General features: G+C 56.6%; 1 protein-coding gene across 4 annotated transcripts in view; it reads right to left on the bottom strand.

The window, feature by feature from the left end:
• Window positions 1-226: 226 nt before the first annotated feature.
• The window catches only part of NFATC1 (nuclear factor of activated T cells 1), a 106295-nt gene continuing 88011 nt past the window's right edge, over window positions 227-18510 (bottom strand). For all 4 annotated transcript variants that reach the window (XM_019423609.2, XM_019423610.2, XM_019423617.2 and 1 more), the window contains one exon: window positions 227-1965. In XM_019423609.2, coding sequence (XP_019279154.1) covers window positions 1922-1965 — 44 coding nt within the window. In that variant the 3' untranslated portion in view covers window positions 227-1921. The remainder of the gene's footprint in view (window positions 1966-18510) is intronic.

Here is an 18510-nt window from a genome sequence, read left to right as displayed (position 1 = left end):
CGCGGCCACACGGCCGCCTCTTCCGTGTTCCGTGCAGGCCTCTCCTCGGACGCGGAGGAGGGGACCCCACCGCAGGGGCAGCCGGTGCTTTGTGGTCGTGCCGGGGCGGCTCTGCCCCACAGCGCTTCGTGCAGATGCCAGCGGAACCGGGAGATACCGCAGGAAGTCCCTGAGAGCCGGGTAGGATGGTCCGCGCACGTAATGAATCACCGGCAGACTAAGATCGTCCGGCAAAAAAATACTGCTTTATTGGATCTATTTCCTAAGCACAGACAGTGGACACAAATACCAAACGTCTCCTCTCCTTAGGACAGCCTACCGAGCAGTGTTCCATGCGAGTCCTGGGGCGCTAACTGCGGGCTGCGGTCTGGGCTACGGGCGGGGCAGCAGCCTGGGAGAAGCGGGGTCACGTCTACGCGGAGCCATACACCGTCGCCCGTGGCAGTTGTGTGCAAATGCTACAGATGTGGCTTTCGGGGCCGTGTCCTTTCTGGGAGTCAGACAAGAATAAGACATAACCACACTGAAGAGCAGTTTTAAAATCATCGTTTCTGCGGGAGAGCGTTCTCTACCGTGACGTTATGTTTCGTTATTGTAACTTACGACCTCCGCCGGCGGGTGCAATTCAGGCATGTTCCATGAGGGGGCATGAATTCCTAAGGCACAATTATTAGGTTAGCCAATGAGACCATGCTTTTTGGTTACGTGGAACAACAGGCCACTGCTAGGAACAACGTGTAATAAGCTGTTAATTGCACAAACGCAGTAGTAAAGCTTACACTAACCTATCCGTTAACAGTAACTAGTCGGAAAACACACTACAGTCGCTGCGTGTTAAAACGTTTTTGGTAATCGTTGTCTTAGATGAAGCGGAGATATAAGGCTTCTGTGAAGTAACAATCTTACAGCTGAACAAATATATTACACTCCTCTTGGGATGTTATTTACAGTGACTGTCCCACCTGCCGTCTGGTAGCATCCAGGCGTTGCGAACGCACGTCTCCCGGCTTTCTAAAGTGCTCGGCTGACGGCACGAGACGACGAAGGCCCGCTGGAGGGACGTGGGCCCAGTGCACGCAGCTGAAAAGCCAGGCTTTGTCTTAGATGCACCTTCCGGAACGGACGCTGGTTACTGCTGCTGACACGGCAGCCCTCGCTGGGCAAAGACCGGACGTCACCGCCTCTGTCGTTATTATCTGTACTTAAATATGTGCCCAATCTGTACATACATGCAAACGCAAGAGCTGTCGTGTGGCAGACAGACTTCTTTTTTCGTCCAGCAGCCTATCTCGTGCTATCATCTTACGCGCGCTACGCCCAAAGCCAGATTAAAAACAAAACCCTAGCATGCTACAATTAACGATCCTATGGTTCCAGTAACACGGGGGAGGGGGCAGGTGACGAGAGCGAGGACAAAGCAGAAGGTCTCTACGATGCACCGAACGAGGCAACAGATTGCACGCTGCAGCCCGAGGAAAGCTGAGAAAAAGCAGGAAGCACGTGTGAGGTATTTCTCACAATGCCTACCTAGCTTGCCAGTATTCTCCTAATTTACACAAGAGAAAGCCTCAGGATGAAGTGTCTTTATAGCTTCTGCTCCTACAAATACTCTCCTGGTAGCAGACTCAGGGCTCCCCCGTGGCGCCCCGATGCTGGGGTCTGCGTAATAAGGCACTTCCAGCACTGGAGTCCCCCCGTGGGAGGCGCGCCCCTTTCAGTCTTGACACGGGAGGAGTGGCCCGTCCCGCCAGCCGCCGGGCAGCTTCTGTGAGCGGACAATGCAAATCTTCATGAAGCCGGGGATCTGACCGGCACCAGGGCTCTGCTCAGTTTACTTGAAGTCCTGGTGCCGAAGCTCAACGGTCAGCGGCCGAGTCGACACCACGCGGCTTCGGAGCGAGTTCCGTGTCGCCAGCTACGATCAGATGTTGGTGCTGGAGAGATCGTTCCGGATTATCTCATTTACTGCAAGAAAACACAACAGAGAAATCATTAAGGAAATGCTGCTCTGCCCAGAAGCGTATGTAAGAACCAGAAATCCCATCAGCCATGCTTTCGGGCAGTCTCGCGGAGCCCACGACAGGGGGTCTCTGGGCAGGATGGAATTCCTTCCTGCTCCCCACCGCGGGCCTGGGGTGCCCTGAGCCGGCAGCACGCAGCTGCCCAGGACCCAGCTCCACGACTCCAGGGGCCGGCGGTGGTCAGGTTACCGCTCTAGTCCAGAAGCACGGTTGCGAACCGGCCCCGCGACGGCGGGCTCCGGGAGAGGCGCCAGGCGCCGGTCCGGGTGCCGTGAGCGCGTCTTCTCCGGGCAGGAGCGCACAGCTGGCGTCTCCACGGGAAGAGGTGGAGGCACCCCCGTGAAGTCCATGCTCAGAGAACCCCCCTCCTTGCTCTCGTCGTCGGACAGGCCACGTCCGAGAGGAGGGCCGACCACAAAGCGGCCAGGGCCTCCCTTTGTTTGTGGCTCTTCCTCCATTTTTGTTTCCTCGTCCATGTCCACTATCAGCGTGTGGTTTTTGGCAGCAGGAGAGGAAATGAGCGAAGCTGGCAAAGGCCATCGTGAGCGAGCTGCACAACATCCCTCTCTCCACCCCGTGACCGGCCCCCAGGCAGGGGACGCGTCCCCACGGCCCACTTTGCCAAGAGAACTGGGGGGTGGGGAGCACACGCTCACGTCACGGAACTGCCCGGGCTTCCCTTTGCCGCCCAGATAAATTCCGCGTGTTTCTGCAAAGGCCCCAGCGGGTCCGAGGGCGGCTTCCTGCAGCCGGCAGCTGGCACACCTGTCATCACCCCCACCCCTCCCCTAAATGCCCTTTCGACACCCCTACTATTGTTAAGAACAACAATAATAAAACGGGGTTGGGGGAACCAGGAACTGTGTCATATGGGTGCTGATAACAGCCCGGCTTCACAGGCGGGAGCCTGCCCGCGAAGCCCCAGGCCACCAGCTCTTCCCGAAGGTGCAGCCCGGGCTCAGACCCAGGGCCATGGCGTCCCACACTGTGCCCAGGCCCACCCGCGGCCTGCAAGGGGGCCGCCTATGGGGTGGGGGGTGGGATGAGTCACTCAATGCAAACACCAGAAGCACAGCAGGCCAGAGTGGGCGCCAGGCCAGCATGCCTGCAGAGGACACATCTGCCGGGGACACGGACGTGATGCACGAGCCACACCTTCTCTGAAGATGGCACTGACCTTCAGGCACAAAACACCGGAGGGGCCGTGGCTCACGCCGGGCGAGTGACTCTTCCCAGCTGCTGATGAGGCCCGGCTGCTCAGGCCAGCTCTCAGGACAACACCCGTCCCTGGAGCGTCCCAGGGGTCAGCCACACGCAGTTTCTCTGCGACACTCTGGCCGCCCAGCTTTGCGAGGCCCGCTAGAGAGCCCTGAGAAGCGCGCGGCCGAGGCACCTGGGAAGGCAGGGAGAGGTGCTCCCCGCTTCCGCCGCCCGGACCACACGGCCTCCCCCGTCACTTGACCCCGAGACTGCCCTGCGCTCCCAAGGTCCCAGGTGCCACGGGCCCCTGGAGCACGGGCACAAGGGCCTGGGCCACCAGCGACAGCTCCCCTCTGCCTCCCGCTTCACTTGCTGGGCCTTCTGTTTCGAGAGGCGCGCGTCCAGCTGGTATTTTGCAGAAGAGCTGACACAGAAGAACATTCGCACAGAGAAGGATGACGAGCGCGAGCTTCCTTGGGGCCCTGCCTTGGCGCGGAGAAGGTCCTCCTGACATTCGCGTGTCTCCGGACCACGCGGGGCAGGCGGGACATCCTCAGGACGGCACGAAGCCGCGTGCGGAAAGCCCAGCCCCGAGGTGGCAGCTGGCAGAGGCGGCGACCGCCACCCCCCCACAGAGCACGTCGCCACGGCCGGCGTGGCACCGGGCGGTTTAGAAGTCTAAAAGTCTCACATCCTCCTACGCTGACCGGGCCGGTGGGCCCAGGAGCCCTTCCTGACCCAATTTCAGATGGAAGTCTGGGGGGCGTCCGTGGCGACGTCTGGGCTCCGGGCCCGGCAGGTGATGGCACGGTGGGACGGGGGGTCCGGCCACCACAGGCCTGCCTGGGTCGGGGGCTGCAACACTCAGCCGTGACAGCTTGTGCAGACTCGCCCTCCTGGACAGGACGCCCTGAGGGACGGGCCGGACTTGTCAGTTACACACACGGGGGTCTGGGTGTCACTGCTCCTTCCACTGCCAAGGACAGCGAAGTCTCAGACCAGAGATGCGACCCTAGTGAGATCACTGACCAGGTGGGGGGGAAGTTCTCAGGGGCAATAATGACCGGGAAGTCGGGGCGTTCTGAGGGGCTATAATGACGGAGATGTGAGGGAGCCAGACAAAGAAAAATGACGGAATCTGCGGGGCCTGATGGTTAATAATGAGGGAAAATGTGGGGAAGTCACAGGGGTAATAATGCCGGAGAATGTGGGAAGGTAGAGGGAGTAATAATGATGGGGAAGTGTGAGGGTCTGAGGGGGAATAACGATGGGGAATTGGGGAGGTCTGAGGGGTAATTACATCGGGGAAGTTGGGGAGGTGTGAGAGGTAACAGTGACGGGGCATTTCAGAAGGTCCGAGGGGTAATAAAGGCAGGGACACGTCGGGAGGTCTGAGGGGTAGTCGTATCTGGGAATGTGGGGACGTCTGACGGGTGATAAGGACAACCAATAGAAGGGAGGCTTGAGCAAAGCAGCCACGAATCTTCTAGTTCGCCCGGGTTACACAGAGCACAGGAAAAACAACATCTGTGTGACACGACAAAAGGGGAAGCAGCCTCAGGAGCGGGCTTCCCCTTGCTGCCCACCGGGTCACCTGAACCTTGAAGGGGGAGCCCGAGGTGGGTGGGGGTAGGGAAATCACTCAGCGCACCCTGAGCGGCCCAGGGACCCGGCGGAGCGCGTCACGGCCCTCTGTCCTGGCACCTGCCCCCACCCAGGCTGGCAGGAGGGTCTCAGGAGGGCTGGGAGGGCCGTGCTCCTGGCCCGTCACTGGCGTCCGTGGGTTTCTGAGAAGTCACCGGCCCCGCCTGCCTCCCAGCAACGGCCGGCCGGAAGCGAGCGGTCATCCGATGCCCCCGTCCTCCAGGCCCGGCACCGTCGAGCAGCGTCACAGCGCGGCAGGCACCTTAGCACCGCGCTCAGGACCCACGCGCACACGCCAACGCCCTTCGGACCTGCCCTGAGGTCCCCTCGGGAGCGCACGGGGCAGCCGCAGCTGACAGAAGGGGCAGGTGGACCAGGTCCCCCCAACACAGCTCGGCCGCACAACTGAGGGCGGGACAATCGCACAGCCACGCTGTTTCACAATCTGTGCCTTGGCCTTGCGGGGAAAGCCACGATGGCTCCCGCTCCAGACGGACCTCAGGCAGGGCCCGAGCGCTCCGAGGGCCGGGTTGAGGACGAGAACGCGGGGTCCCGTCGCCCCTGGCCTCACCCTGGCCACGGCCTCCCACTTGTCTTCCGTGAGGTCACGGTTCCGAGGCCCCGTGAGTCCACAGCCGCCCCCAGGGGCTTGTGCTGGTGACTTTGGGGGCGGTTTTCTCTCTGTTACGGTTTCCTACAGTGTCTCCTCTCTGCTGATAGTTTCCATCTTCTTATTCAGCTTTTCCACCGACACGAAGGGTTTTTTCTCTGTACGAGTATTTTGAACTGCAGGTAACATGTGACCCTCGCAGCTTGTCAGCCACCTAAAAGAGGAACCTTTGCTTTGCTTAGTGTCAGATGTCCCTGCAGCAGGATGTGGTGAGCTGTTATACCACAATTTAATTTAATGAGAAAGGTTTTTTCCCTCGTATTTAAGTTTTCTCTCAAGCGCTCCCAAGGTGGAAACTACTGTTTTTTTTCCTGAAACTTCTGTGGCAGTTTGAATTCTTGTTTTACTCTGGGATACGTGTGCAGGATACACACACACACACACACCCGAGCCACCTCGATGTGCAGATCTGAGACGGAGTGAAAAGAAAATTCGTGTTTTTTTAACATTTAAAGTCTAAAACGTACAAAGCACAGGCACGCGCTCTCACCTCCGCTCACGTTATCTGTCCACCGTCACTGGAACCTTCCAGCAACACACACAGATCTCGCGGCGATTTACAAATAAGTTCGCAAAGTAATCAGTGAAGGGTCCTTTCTAAAGTAAAATTTTTGTATTTTCATCTAACGAGTTTCCTTTTCAACACCATTTTGAAAAAAACGGACTTTACAGCCTCGTGCTGTAGTGAAATGGCCTCGGTTTACCCCTGGTGCGCTTCTGTCGGACTCTCCTGAGACAACGTGACCGAAGGGGGCGGCGAGGGTCTGAACCTCACTGAACATGTTTTCCTTCTTGACGCCTCGCTTATAAGCCCAGTTTCCCCTTTTCGGAATTCCTGGTTTGCGAAAGCGGCCAAGGATCTCAATCAGAATGTCAGGAACCAGCACGGGGCAGGTCGGCCCCGCACGTAGGCAGCCCCCCCGCTCCCCACACACACGCACGCGCACCGTTGCCGTCCCCCGCGACAGTCCCAGGAGGGAGGGGAGGGAGGCAGACGCTGCGGTCGCAGGTTTGGAAGCAGAGAGTGGGAGGGAGGCTCGGCAAGTGGCCACGGCGGCCCTCGGGCTCACGGGTGAGGAGCTCTGCCAGCCCAGGGTCCGCGCCCGCGCCCGCCAGGCCCCCTCCTCCCAGCCTGGCCTCTACTCTGCCCCTGCCCCTGGTCCCCTCTGTGCCCGCAGGGCTGCTCGGGGCTCAGAACCCGGCGTGAAGGGTGGGGAAGGGCCGAAGGCAGGGCCGCGTTCCCCTCTTCCGCGGCTTCTCTTAAAACACCACCCCCCACTGGCGCCATGCACACAGATGTGGCATTCTGTTCCGTTTGTGCTAAAAACACCTACTTTTTTTCATTCATTTCTCCTGTACTAGCTGTTCTGTGCCTTGAAAAAAAATTTTTTTTTTTTCAAGGAGGAGAAGAAGCAAGCGACCGGAGGAACCAGGAACCACTCGGTGTCTGTACGGCCACCAATTTTCCACTGCATCGTCAGAACGAACACCGCACATCAGCATTTCCTTTGCTCTGAAACAAACAGCAAAGGGAACTGACCGCCCTCAACTCGATCACACAGATATCAAAGCCAGAGGTTTGCTGACACGCCGTACGGGAAACTTCATTCAGAAATCCCAGCGGCGTGGCACGGCGGTCCCAGGCGCCGCACGGACGGTCTGCCGGAGGCCCTGACACGACGCTGCCCGCCTGACACGGGCCCTGCTCTCGCCACGTGTGCCCACTCGACCGGTTTTAAGTCTGTTTTTCCGACGTGACGGCCCGGCACAGCCGCCCGCTGTCAACACACCTTGCCTGCCCGTGGGGGCCTCTCTCGGCCTCCGAGGCAGCTTGCTCATCGCCGGCCTGGGGAGGAGGGTGCCGTCCATCTTTTCGGCCCCCACACTTCCTCCGCGACAGCCCTCCTTCCTACCCTGAGGGAAGAAGTGATGGTGTGTGCATCTGTACTTGACTTTAAATGACAGGGGCTTGGAAGTGATGACGGCATCCTAAGACTAGAAAGGAGACCCGGGGTCCTGACAGTGTGTCCCTTAGATCCTAAGAACTATAGGACGCTGTGCGATCAGAGTTAAAATAGAAACAGACTCTGGGAGGGAAAGCAATCCCCAGAAAGTGACAGAAACGACCCAGCATCTAGGTGGTGCTTGTTTTGAAAGGCGGCCCGACCCCTGTTGTGCGGGGTGGGGGGGTGCCCGGGGCCGTGAATGAAGCCACTTCAAAGCCAACAACTCCTCGTGGTCCCACGATCCTCTAACTTTCTCAGAACTCAAGTCCCTTCACGTGATTGCCGCACCATTTAAACGCCGGGTCAGAGATTCATGAACGGAGGCCTGTGACCTTCCCCGGAAAACCTGACATGAGCTCTTTGCGCCCCAGACACTCGCTCTTGGGGCGGACGCAGCAGCGGGAGGGCCGGAGGAAGACGACCTGGGTCCTGTTCTCACCCTGCCCCTGCGCCTGACTGGAGCCTGAGGGTCTCCTCCATGACAAGGGGGCTTGGCCGAGACCCCTCTCTGCCCTCCGAGTCGGGGATGCCGTGACCACGCCGAACGGAGAAACCAACCTCCCGGCTGGAGTTGTGCGTGCCGAGCGTAAGACAGCACCCTCCCCAGCCCTCTGGGAGGTGGATGTGATTATCGTTCTTCGAAGATGGGCCCAGAGAGGGCAGGGGACGCTCCAGGCCTTACACAGCATCGTCAGCGGCCTGAGCGACGGCCTCCTTGGGGACAGGCTCTCCAGGCTGGCTTTCTGAACGGCAGGGGGACGCGTCGACGCGCCCAGTGCGTGCTCAGCCAGCCTGCTTCCAAAGCCGACGTGCCGCAGGACTGGCACTTTCCAGTGAACTTTCAGTTTCCTGTCCGTGGGAAGAATGGACTTTCGGGCATGTCAGCGGAGGCCTGGGCTAGGCCACGCTGCACGCGCGCTCACAGAGACTCACAACGGTGCCGAGAGGCGGGGGTCATTTCCGTGTGTTGAGTTTCAGTATTTCCTGCACAGCGTGTGCATTCTTTACAGGATCAGAGCACCTCTCCGTGTAGGCGTGTCGTGGGCTAACGCAAACACGGGCCGCGCGCCCCGTGTCTGTCACAGAGCGCCGACAGCCCCGGACGCAGCCCTGAGTGTCGCCCGGGGCGAAACAACTGAACGGACGCCCCCGGGCTGCCTCTGCCTGGCCCCACAGGCCTGGGACCGTGGGCGGGGGGTCTCTGTCCCCTCTCCCTGGCAGGAACCAACCCATCAGGGTCGTGGGGCCCACGTGCGGGGCTTCGGGGAGGAAGGACACGGGAGAGGCGGGTGTCCACACAGACACTGGGCCGACTTCCTCGGGAGCTGGGTTTGGGCCTCGGGAGTAAGAAATCCAGTTCGGCAACGTTCCCCCAGCCACACGGCGTCATCTTTGCTTTAAAAAAGTTCAGTGAAGATGGCTAAGGGCTATACTTCACAAGTAACACTCTCGCGTCTGCCGTTTGAAAAAAATATCGATTGCGTCGGTACTCGTTAACTTGATTACGTAAAACACATTTTTAAAGCATCTTCCTCCTTTCCGATAGTGAGGTTAGTTCTGCTAAGGAGACAGTTGTCCCGGGAAGTTTTAAAAATTCACAGTCAGCCTGGCAGGGCCACTGTTCCTTTTTCATTTCTGGTTTGAGGACAGGCCACGATGCCGCTTTTTCACGAAGAGGACGACTTTTCAAAAGCCATCGCTGTCCTTTAAACACAAGCCACGTGGGAAACAAACAGGCCTGAAGGATCCACACAGGATTAAGTTCTGGGCGCAGGTCCTGTGGCCACAGCGGCACTGTCTCGTCCCGTGGGCCCGCTCGAAGCTCACGGCCAAATTACGTACCGCATGTAAAGAAACGTACGAGGGTGGTTGGTACGCGCTTACTCAGTTTTTTCTGAGGGACGGCAAAATGCGTGCCCTTCATCAGAGACATTTTTATTTTTAAGGGAGAGCCAAAATAGCTTTGTGAGGAGCAAAACAAAACAGGAAGGCCGTTTTCCCCATTCCTATAACTAAAAGATAATTTTAAAAAGTATTTACTAACTTTCCCAGAAAATACACCGTTAGCTAAAGTTAGCGCTGTAACCCGAGAGGATGATAATTTAGGCAGACAGCAGCGCAACCAGAAATATCGCTGGCCAGGTAGTGTCTGCCGTGTGAACCTTTCCACGGCCAGTGGTTCTGGGACGCGGAGGCCACCGGACGCAAACCCTAATGAGCGCGCGGGTCCTCGCTGCCGAGACCTTCCGTGCGGAGGGCGTGGTCCACGCGGTCGGTGGCCTGCTGGACACACGGTGTTCACACGCGCCGCTGCACAGACGGAGCCAGATCTCCTTGGTGACTGAAAGCATTGCGGCAGGCGTGGGCAGTGCGTGAAAACGTCACGATAAAAGCCACCGCTTGGAAAGGTAGGAGCAGAGAAGAACACGCTTTTGTTCCCCCCAAGCACGGGTGGGCGCTGAAGAGAGCTGGAGCCGTCTCTCGTGCGGGGTTTTAATTTCTTAAAAGAGGCAGCGTCTTACAAAGTCCGCCGTCCCTACCTCCTCGTTCACAGGTGGGCGCTCCGTCCGTGGCCTGGTGTGGACGGCGGGCTCAGCGTCCACGCGGCCCCACCTGGCGTGGCCGGTGCTGTCCCCGGCCCCGCACGGCCTCGGGCGAGAGCAGGTGCCGTTCTGCAGGACTGTCACAACCATGGCAATTCTGAAAATGCAGAGTTGCAACATCACCGAAGTCCTGTTTTACTTTTCTGACTTTTTTCAAAGACGCTTTGTGAGGCGGTGGAAAATGAGGCCGTCTCTCAAGTTTCATTAAAAAGTAAGTTCCCGTGTTACCTCGGGTGTCCTGGACCCATTTCAGCCTTCACTTATTTTTATCTTTTTAATCATAATAAGCCACTGCCACAGGGCCTGCTATTTTTGGAAGGAGGGACCGGGACGGCGAAGTCTGAGTGACAACAAGTCACGGTTTTAATAAAACATGACCCTCCCGACTGCGTGTGGGGCTGGCACTGGCAGATACTATTGTCACACGGGACTGTCAGCCATTAAAACAGAATAATTTTCCTGCCTTCAGTGCCTGCTTCCTTATTTAGCCCGAATACTCCAGATAATGCGAACGCCCGTGTGGAAACTCCAGCCTCCGTGGGGACCGGGCCGGCCACGTGACTGGGGGGTTCCGCGGGCGTGTGGCGGGCGTATGCTCCCCTATCACCTGGCCCATTTTTGTATCCACGCCAAACTCACCCCACAGTCGCTCCTGGGGATCACTAAACCACCAGCGTTTTTCCAGGGCTTTCTTTGTGCTGCTAGAAAACACATTCCCCCGAAATATACAATTTCTATTCACGCAGAATTAACAGAAATGAAAAAATAAAAGACCGAAAAAGCTGCCTTTAATTAAAAAATAACAACGTGAAGTGGACTGAGAGAGACAGAGAGACCATCGGGCTGCTGCCTCCTGTCTCCCTGCCCGGGGACACCAGTCGGGTGTCCTCAACACAAAAGGCTTACGAAGCAAGTGGCTCCCGATCCTTTGCGGGCATCGGCAGCGTCCACACGACGGTGCACCGGCTGGGCCTCGGCAGGCCGCACCAGACCGCCCGCCGGCCGAGCGCAGGCCAAGCGCCCTCCACCCGCCTGGCAGCTGCCGGGTTTGGTCAGAAGAGGCCGCTCATCACGGAGGCAGAGGAAAGGCTCAAGCCCACCTGTTCCTGGCTTCACGGGAAGTGAAACCACACCTTATCGGTTAATGTGAGTTTGAAGTAGATCCTCACCTTACCAGAGAACCATGAGTAATTCTGTCAGGCGGGGCTGCCCTGCTGTAATCACATAAGAAAGTGGTCGCTTAAACAGCCGTCTGTACCTGCGGGATGGCAGGCGGCAGACACGAGGTCCAGGACCCGGGTCCTTGCGATCTCAGCAACGACCGCTACAGGGCAGAGAAGGAACAGAGTGCCATGTCCTGCCCGCCCCGAGTGTGGACCTGGGTGAGGGCCCTGGGGACCCACCGCACTATTCATCGTATCTTGCACGCGTCTGAAACTTTCATAATTAAATGCCAACACCGTCTTCAGAGGCAAGCTGGAGCCCGGGAGGAGCCGGTGACTGCCGGTCAGCCTAGGCGCCTCGGCTGCTACCTGGGGAAGCTGCTGGGCGGCCGAGGCCATCCCACGGCAGCGCCCACCCCCAGCGATGTCCTCTGCACCAAGACACCTTTTCACCCTGCCACCCGGGACGCCCGCGTCCCGCTCCTGGCTCTCCCGGCCCCCCGGGGGAGGGCCACCTGCTGCCACTCCCGTGCTCACGGGCCCCATTGGTCTGAGCCCACCTTGAGGGTAGGAATTGTTCCTGTGAGTATTGAGAAAACCGACCAGCAGCGAAGCCTGCTTCTTTATTCTGTGAAGATCTGAACAGAAAAATCACAGAACGCAGGAAGAAAACCGTGTGCAAAACCGAGCTGGTAAGTTCCTCTCAGAGATTCTGTGTGTGGAAGAGACAACTGAACTGAGAGGGAGCGGCCGCCAAATACAGCCCAGGGAACAGGCCCCTGGTCTGGAGGACATATTGACCCTGGAGTGGAAAAACACCCAAGATTGAATTTTTGTATTGATTATCTGATTATTAATCTTTATAGAAGCTATTCCAACACTGCACATAATGAGTAATTCATCACAGTATATTAGGTGCCACGGAAGCTGCATTCAGTATAAAGGGCCATTAAGTTTCTTGTAATTGCCCATTACTGGAGCTTTCGTGAGTTCTAAATCAAATCAGCAGGACCGGCATGTATGCGCTCTAATTGACTTTATGTAATAACCGCGCGCCCCTGGTCCACCAAGAGGAGCGGTCTGGCTGTGTCACTGCGCTCCCGAAGACCACTTCTCGGCCAGAGGCCTCAGGTGGAACCGCCGTTTCCGACCCTCCTCGAAAGGACAGACCCGAGCCGTCGCCCGAACGCGGGAAGGACGCGGGGGGCCCGCGGAAGCACCCCGCCTGGGTCTGCAGCTTTCTCAGAGCTGCTTTCCGGGGGGAGTCTACCTGCTCCGAACTCCCGACGGAACCCAAGCCTGGAGACGGGTCACGTCCTTCAGAGGCCCACGCATCTGCGGCTGTCCACGTGGAGCAGACACGGGACAGGTTACAGCCTGTTACAACCCAGCCTGTCTCACTCTCCTGAAAAGTCCTCCCAAAACCACCTCTAGGTCCCCAGACTCAAGGCAAGTGCGTGGTCATCAGCGGTCCGGCAGCTTGGCTCTGTCTTCTCGAACCGCTATTTCAACTGTGACTATCGTCAGCTGCCTGACCTCCTCTGCCCACTCCCCTCTAATTCTCGAGGAGCCAGAGAACCGAGGTGTGCCTGTGTTTTGAAGGCCCCGCGATGCCGGAACAGAGTGAGGAATCTGCAAATATTGTTTGTTATGTCCTCTTTCGAAAGTTGAACGGATCCTCTGCATGAGTTTCCAGGAGACCGAGCGAGAGCTAAGTAACAGTCTCACCGGAGGCTTCTGGGCATTTATTGCTCAGGCCGGGCCGACGTCACCGCCCAGCCACGTGGCGGGCTCGCGTCTGCCGGGTTTCTTCCTTTTGGTGGGGCTATGAGCCACCCATTTGCAAAATCTGGCATTAACTCTCTCTCTGTTTATCTACATTGGCTTCCGGAGAAGCCTTAACATGTGTCCTCAAAAGGAGGCAATGTGCAGAGAACGAGCTATTTAGAAATATGCGTGCACAACAGACATTAGCTCAGACTGAAGGGGCTCTGTATCGGGCGTGGGTAACTTTACGGCAAAGCAGTGTCTGAGCTTTCCCCGGGGTCTTGACGGGTCTGTGGCCATTTCCACAACAAAGAGCTACACGGACTAGCCAGACGAAGTGGACAGGTCTGGGGTCCCGGGCACAGTGCAGGCCTAGGCGCCCGAGGTCAGCCCCTCCACCACGGCTCCACCTTCCCCACAAGTGGCCAGAGGTCTGGCCACACTTCCACGCACCCATCTGAGTGCTGACTTCAGGAAGCCCTGCTCAAGTGGAGGTCACCGATGCAACGGTGACCAGAGCTGCTCTAAGAGTCCCCCGAGTGTCTGCAAAGATGCTCCTGGTGCCCAGGGCCCTGCTCTTTGCAGCTCGGGACACCGAGGGGCGCCAGGAAGAAACCGCCCAGAGGGTTGTGCGTCCTGAAGCTCTCCTCACCTTCCCAGCATTTAATGAATGTGCTGGATGCCGTCTGCTCAGCAAAGCCCACACTCCAGGCCCCAGCTCCTCCCAGCGCAGAGGGGCCTCCTCCCGGCTGCGCCTTGGCGGCAGGTAGGAGCCGTGCCGGTGCCCGGCCACCCCCGCCGGCTCCCCAACGCCAGGCTCTGCCGACCTAGCAGGGCGGCAGCTGGGGACGGCTCCAGGCCGTGTGCACTGGGCCCCGCTGCCCACCTGGCCTTGAAAACACAGAAACAGGAAGCAGAACAGAGGAGGAAGCGGCAGGCCAGGGAAGGGCCGATTCTGGTAAAAGGCTCGCTTGAAAGCCCAGGTCAAAAGGCACCCCCAGGGAGCCTGCCACGCCTCCGGGGAAATGCTCACCAAAGTGATCAATCACCCAGTTTCCATCCGTATGTCTCCGTGCCATACTTCATTCCGCCCTATCGGGACAGGAAGCTGCACGCAGGATGGAAAGCTGGCACTTGGTCCCGTGGAAACCACCGTTTCCATCTCTGAGAGTGACAGAGCATCAACACCGTGGTTAACGGGTGATGAGAGATAAGGACCAGGGGAGCGGAGGGCGGGTGCGGCCGCTCTGTGCACTTTCCAGCGTTTGGACAAAGTTCGCAACGACAGTCCGACGCGTGCTTCCCACGCTTTTAATCCAGACAAACACTCGATGAGCGGCCAGACCTTGACAGGCAGGTTTTGGGCGCTTTTCTTAAATTCAAGTGCATAAAAAAAATGTGGGCATGCCACTCCCCCAGCCCCAGCACTGCAAGCTGTCCTGTGGCTTTATCAAGTGTGGCCGCAGACACCCCCGCCGAAGCCAGAGCGAGCCCGCCGCTGACGGGCAGGCCGCACGGCCCAGCGCCACCGCCCTCCCTCCGTCCACCGCCCTTCTGCTGTCCAGCCATCTGCCAAGAGGAAATAACTTCGCTGTGCTGGGAGTCTGGGAATCCCAGAAAACAATCTTAAATCCACAAAAATAACTGAAGTTTGCTTCTACTGAGCCACTTGGTTCCATTCTGATTTTTATTACAATGTCAACAAGAGTTCAATTTGTTTTAAAGTTTAGGTTCTTAAATCTGAGTGATATACGGTAGTTTACGGCTTGCTGGCAACAGCTACCGTGGAAAAAAAAAAGCAAAGTGCAAATGAAGGCGACTCGAGGTTTGACACCGTGAAGGCGGGGAGGTGTGCCAAGAGCAGCAGGCACAGCACGGCCTTCCCCACCCGGGACGCAGCCGTGCCGCGGCCAGGGGCACGCTCCCTGTTCCCCGATCTCGTTTGGGGATGGCAATTCGGGGGAAGTGTCCCGAGATGCAATTTCTCACGAGAAAGGTTCTCAGATGCCGGCTAGGGCCGTAACGGCGCCACTGTCTTATCTGGAGTCCCTTCTGGAAACCGGTTCCAGCACAAGCCCGAGAGGGGCCGGTGGGGGAGAAAGGTCTGCCCCACCCAGAGGGTCCCGGCACAGGCAGCGCCGAGCCCGTGGACTTCTCAGAGCCACCCCGGCGGGGAACCCATCGTGATGCGGACCGCCGGCCAGGACCTGCCCCCGGTTTCCAGCCCAGCTGTCTCTGGGCCACGGCTCTCAGCCCCATCAGAACCATCTGCCCGTGTCAGGGGCAGAAAGGACAGAGGGGCCGGACAACAAGGCTTTCCCCGGGGTCTTGACAGGTCTGTAGCCATTTCCACAACAAAGAGCTACACGGGCTAGCCGGAGGAAGTGCACAGGTCCGGGGTCCCAGGCTTCTTCCTTTTGGTTTGAAGGGTGCTGCCCGTGCGCGGGTCCCACTTTGGGCTCTCAGGCCCAGCTGCCCGCTCTGAGTGGCCAGCCAAGGCCCCAGGTGGCAGCCAGGCTCCCCTACATCTGTGTGGCCAGACGGTGTCTCTGTGGCACTTTCCCCCTTTCCCCCCTGCGGTGGACTCGGGCTAGAGCCAGACCCGAGGCAAATCACAGGCGTTTCTGGACGCCGCCGAGGGCCATCAACTGCCACTGTCCTCCGGGCCCACTTCCTGCCGTATCTAAACTAACAGCAGCTGTGGGGCCTGATAGGGCCGAGTGCTGGGGAAGCCTGCACCCTTGGGTGGGAGAGAGGACGGCCGGGGGGCTGATAACGCCGCCCCCAGGCCCGATGACTGCATCCTGCACTGTCTGTCCCATTTCAGAACAAAAGAACACCGGCCGCTGGCTCTGCAGCGACAGCGTGCGCCCAGGGCGGGGAGTGGTCTGGCTGACTCGGCCCATTGTGCGCAGTATCAGGCTCTGATTAGCCGGGGTCCCCTGGGCCCGATAAGGGCGGATGTTTCAGAAAGGAACAGGCCTTCTTTGTTCTGTAGTGTGTGTAAGTGTCCGCGTTATAATCTGCAAGGAAGGAAGAACCCTGCTTCAAAATTCAAGCAGAGAAAGGTACAGGGACTCCCAGCTCCGTGCACCCACCCGACATGGAAACCGATGGACAGGCTGCATGCCCGACGGCGGGAGATCGAGGACGCCGCCACGAGGCAACCAACGGAGCGGCCCCTGGTACCACTCACTGGCCGTGCCCCCAAAAGGTCCCTACGTCGGCTAAATAGGGGATAATGTGGAAGCACACGCAGTTTTGCGCCCCCCAAGAAATTCGACCGCCAGCATTGTGTTTATGCCACATACAAACAGAATTGTCTCCCAGCTGTCCTTAAGAAAGGAGTCCAAGGACCGTACGTGTTCCACAAAGGAAAAACCGTACGTGACACACACAAGCCTTCAGCTTCAAAAGAGCCGTTCTGCCTCTGGCATCGAGTGTGTTAACAAACGTGGGTGACTTTGGAAGGAAGCTCCTTAAGCCCCGTAACAGATGCAGACCTAAAGCCATCCCTGGAGGTCTGGCTCTTCTGGACACGTTCACACGGACGGAGCCACGTAACAGGGGGTGTTTGTGTCCAGCTTTTTGACTCGGCCTTGTGTTTTCCAGGTGCACCACGCTGGAGTGTGTGTTAGCACGTCAATCCTCCTTCTGGCTGAGTAACACTCCATCGTCTGGTTGTGACATGCCTTTCCCGTCTGTGGTCCAGGGGCTGGACACTCGGTTGTCTCAGATGTTCGGGCGTTAAAAATAATGCTGCTGAGAACATCTGCACGCAAGGCCTTGTGTGGACGTCGGTGCTGACTTCTCGTGGGCAGATACTGAAGCGTGCAATGGATGGGCCACGGGACACAACTGTGCTCCCGTTTCCTCTGCCCTTTCCCAAGTGTGCCGCTGCCATTCTTGCTTATCAGACTCCCTCCACTGGGTACAAAATCACCTCCGTGTCGGTGTCACAGCTGCCCTCCCTGGTGACTGACGACGTTGAGCATATCTGCACGTGCTTATTGGCCGTTCACACGTCTACTTAAATCTTAGATGCCAGTTTTTGTCTAGGCTGTCTTCTTATTGTTGAGATAAGACCTCTGGTACATTCTGGATACGAGCCCTCGATCAGATACGTATTTTGCAACTATATTCCTTAGTCAATTGTTTGTCTTCTCATTTTCTGAATAGTTCTTTCGAAGCAGAATAAAATTTGCATTTTGATGGGGTCTCATTTGCCCCTTTTTAGATATTGGACTAGGTTTTTTGGTATCATATCTAAAAAATCTTTGCGTAATCTAAGGTCTTGAAGATTTTCCTCTTATGTTATTTACTACGTGTTTATCGTTTTAGCTTGTACATTTAATTCCAGGATCAATTTTGAGATTTTTGTGTACGGTATGAGGCTACAGGTGCAAGTTCGCTCTTTTGCACGTGGATGTCCGATTCTTCTGGCGTCATTTGTTAAAAAGGCTATCCTCTGCCCCAGTTAAATGGCTCGGCATTTTTGTTAAAAATCAACTTACCATAAATATAGGGATTTCTTACCTCTAAATTCTGTTCCGTTGATCCTTATGTCTTACGCCAGTGCCACGCTGTCTTCATCGTTGTAGCTTTATAGTAAATTTTGAATCGGGAAGTGTGTGTCCCACTCCGTTCTTTGTTTTTAAAATTGTTTTGGCTACTCTGGATCTTTGAAATTCCGTATGAATTTTAGGATCATTTTGTCATCTGTCATGTTACTGAAAAAAAGCAAAACCAAATACCTGCTAGAATTTTGATAGGGACTGCACTGATTCCATAAATTAATTCCATTAATTCCACCGTGATGAGAATTAATCCTTTAAAATTTACTAAGGCTCGTTGTATGAATAGAAAATGTACCCTGGAGAATGTTCCACCCACATTCCACTCTGTTGAGTGTTCTATCCATGTCTTTTGGGTCAAGCTGGTTGACAGCACTGTTCAATTGTTCTACATCCTTCCTGATTTTTTGTCTAGTTATTCTGTCCATCACTGACAGTAGTGTGGTGAGGTCTCCAGTCATTATTTTTAAATCGTCTTTCCGTTTATCCCTTTAAATCTACCGATTTTTGTTTCATGTTTTATGCAGGCGTTTTTAGGTGCAAGTATATTTAAAATTATTGTATCTTCTTGCTCAATTTACATTTCACTCATTATAAATTGTCCCTTTTTGTCTCCATCAACATTTTCTTTCATTTTTTTCAAGTTTATTTGTTTTAAGGGGGTTGCAGAGAGAGAGGAAGAGGGTGACAATCCCAGGCAGCATGGAGCCTGATGCGGGGCTTGAACTCACGAACCATGAGATGGTGACCGGAGCCAAAATCAAGCGTCAGACGTAACTGACTGAGCCACCCAGGCGCCTCGACATTTTCTTTGGTCTTAAATTGATTTTGTCTCCAAATCTCTTTTGGTCACTGTTTGCTT

Source organism: Panthera pardus, unplaced genomic scaffold (assembly GCF_024362965.1).
Source record: "Panthera pardus isolate Hobbes unplaced genomic scaffold, ASM2436296v1 HiC_scaffold_15, whole genome shotgun sequence".
In the NCBI taxonomy this organism is placed as follows: Eukaryota; Metazoa; Chordata; class Mammalia; order Carnivora; family Felidae; genus Panthera; species Panthera pardus.
Note: the sequence above shows the minus strand (reverse complement) of the source record. Positions and strands in the feature narration are given on the sequence as shown.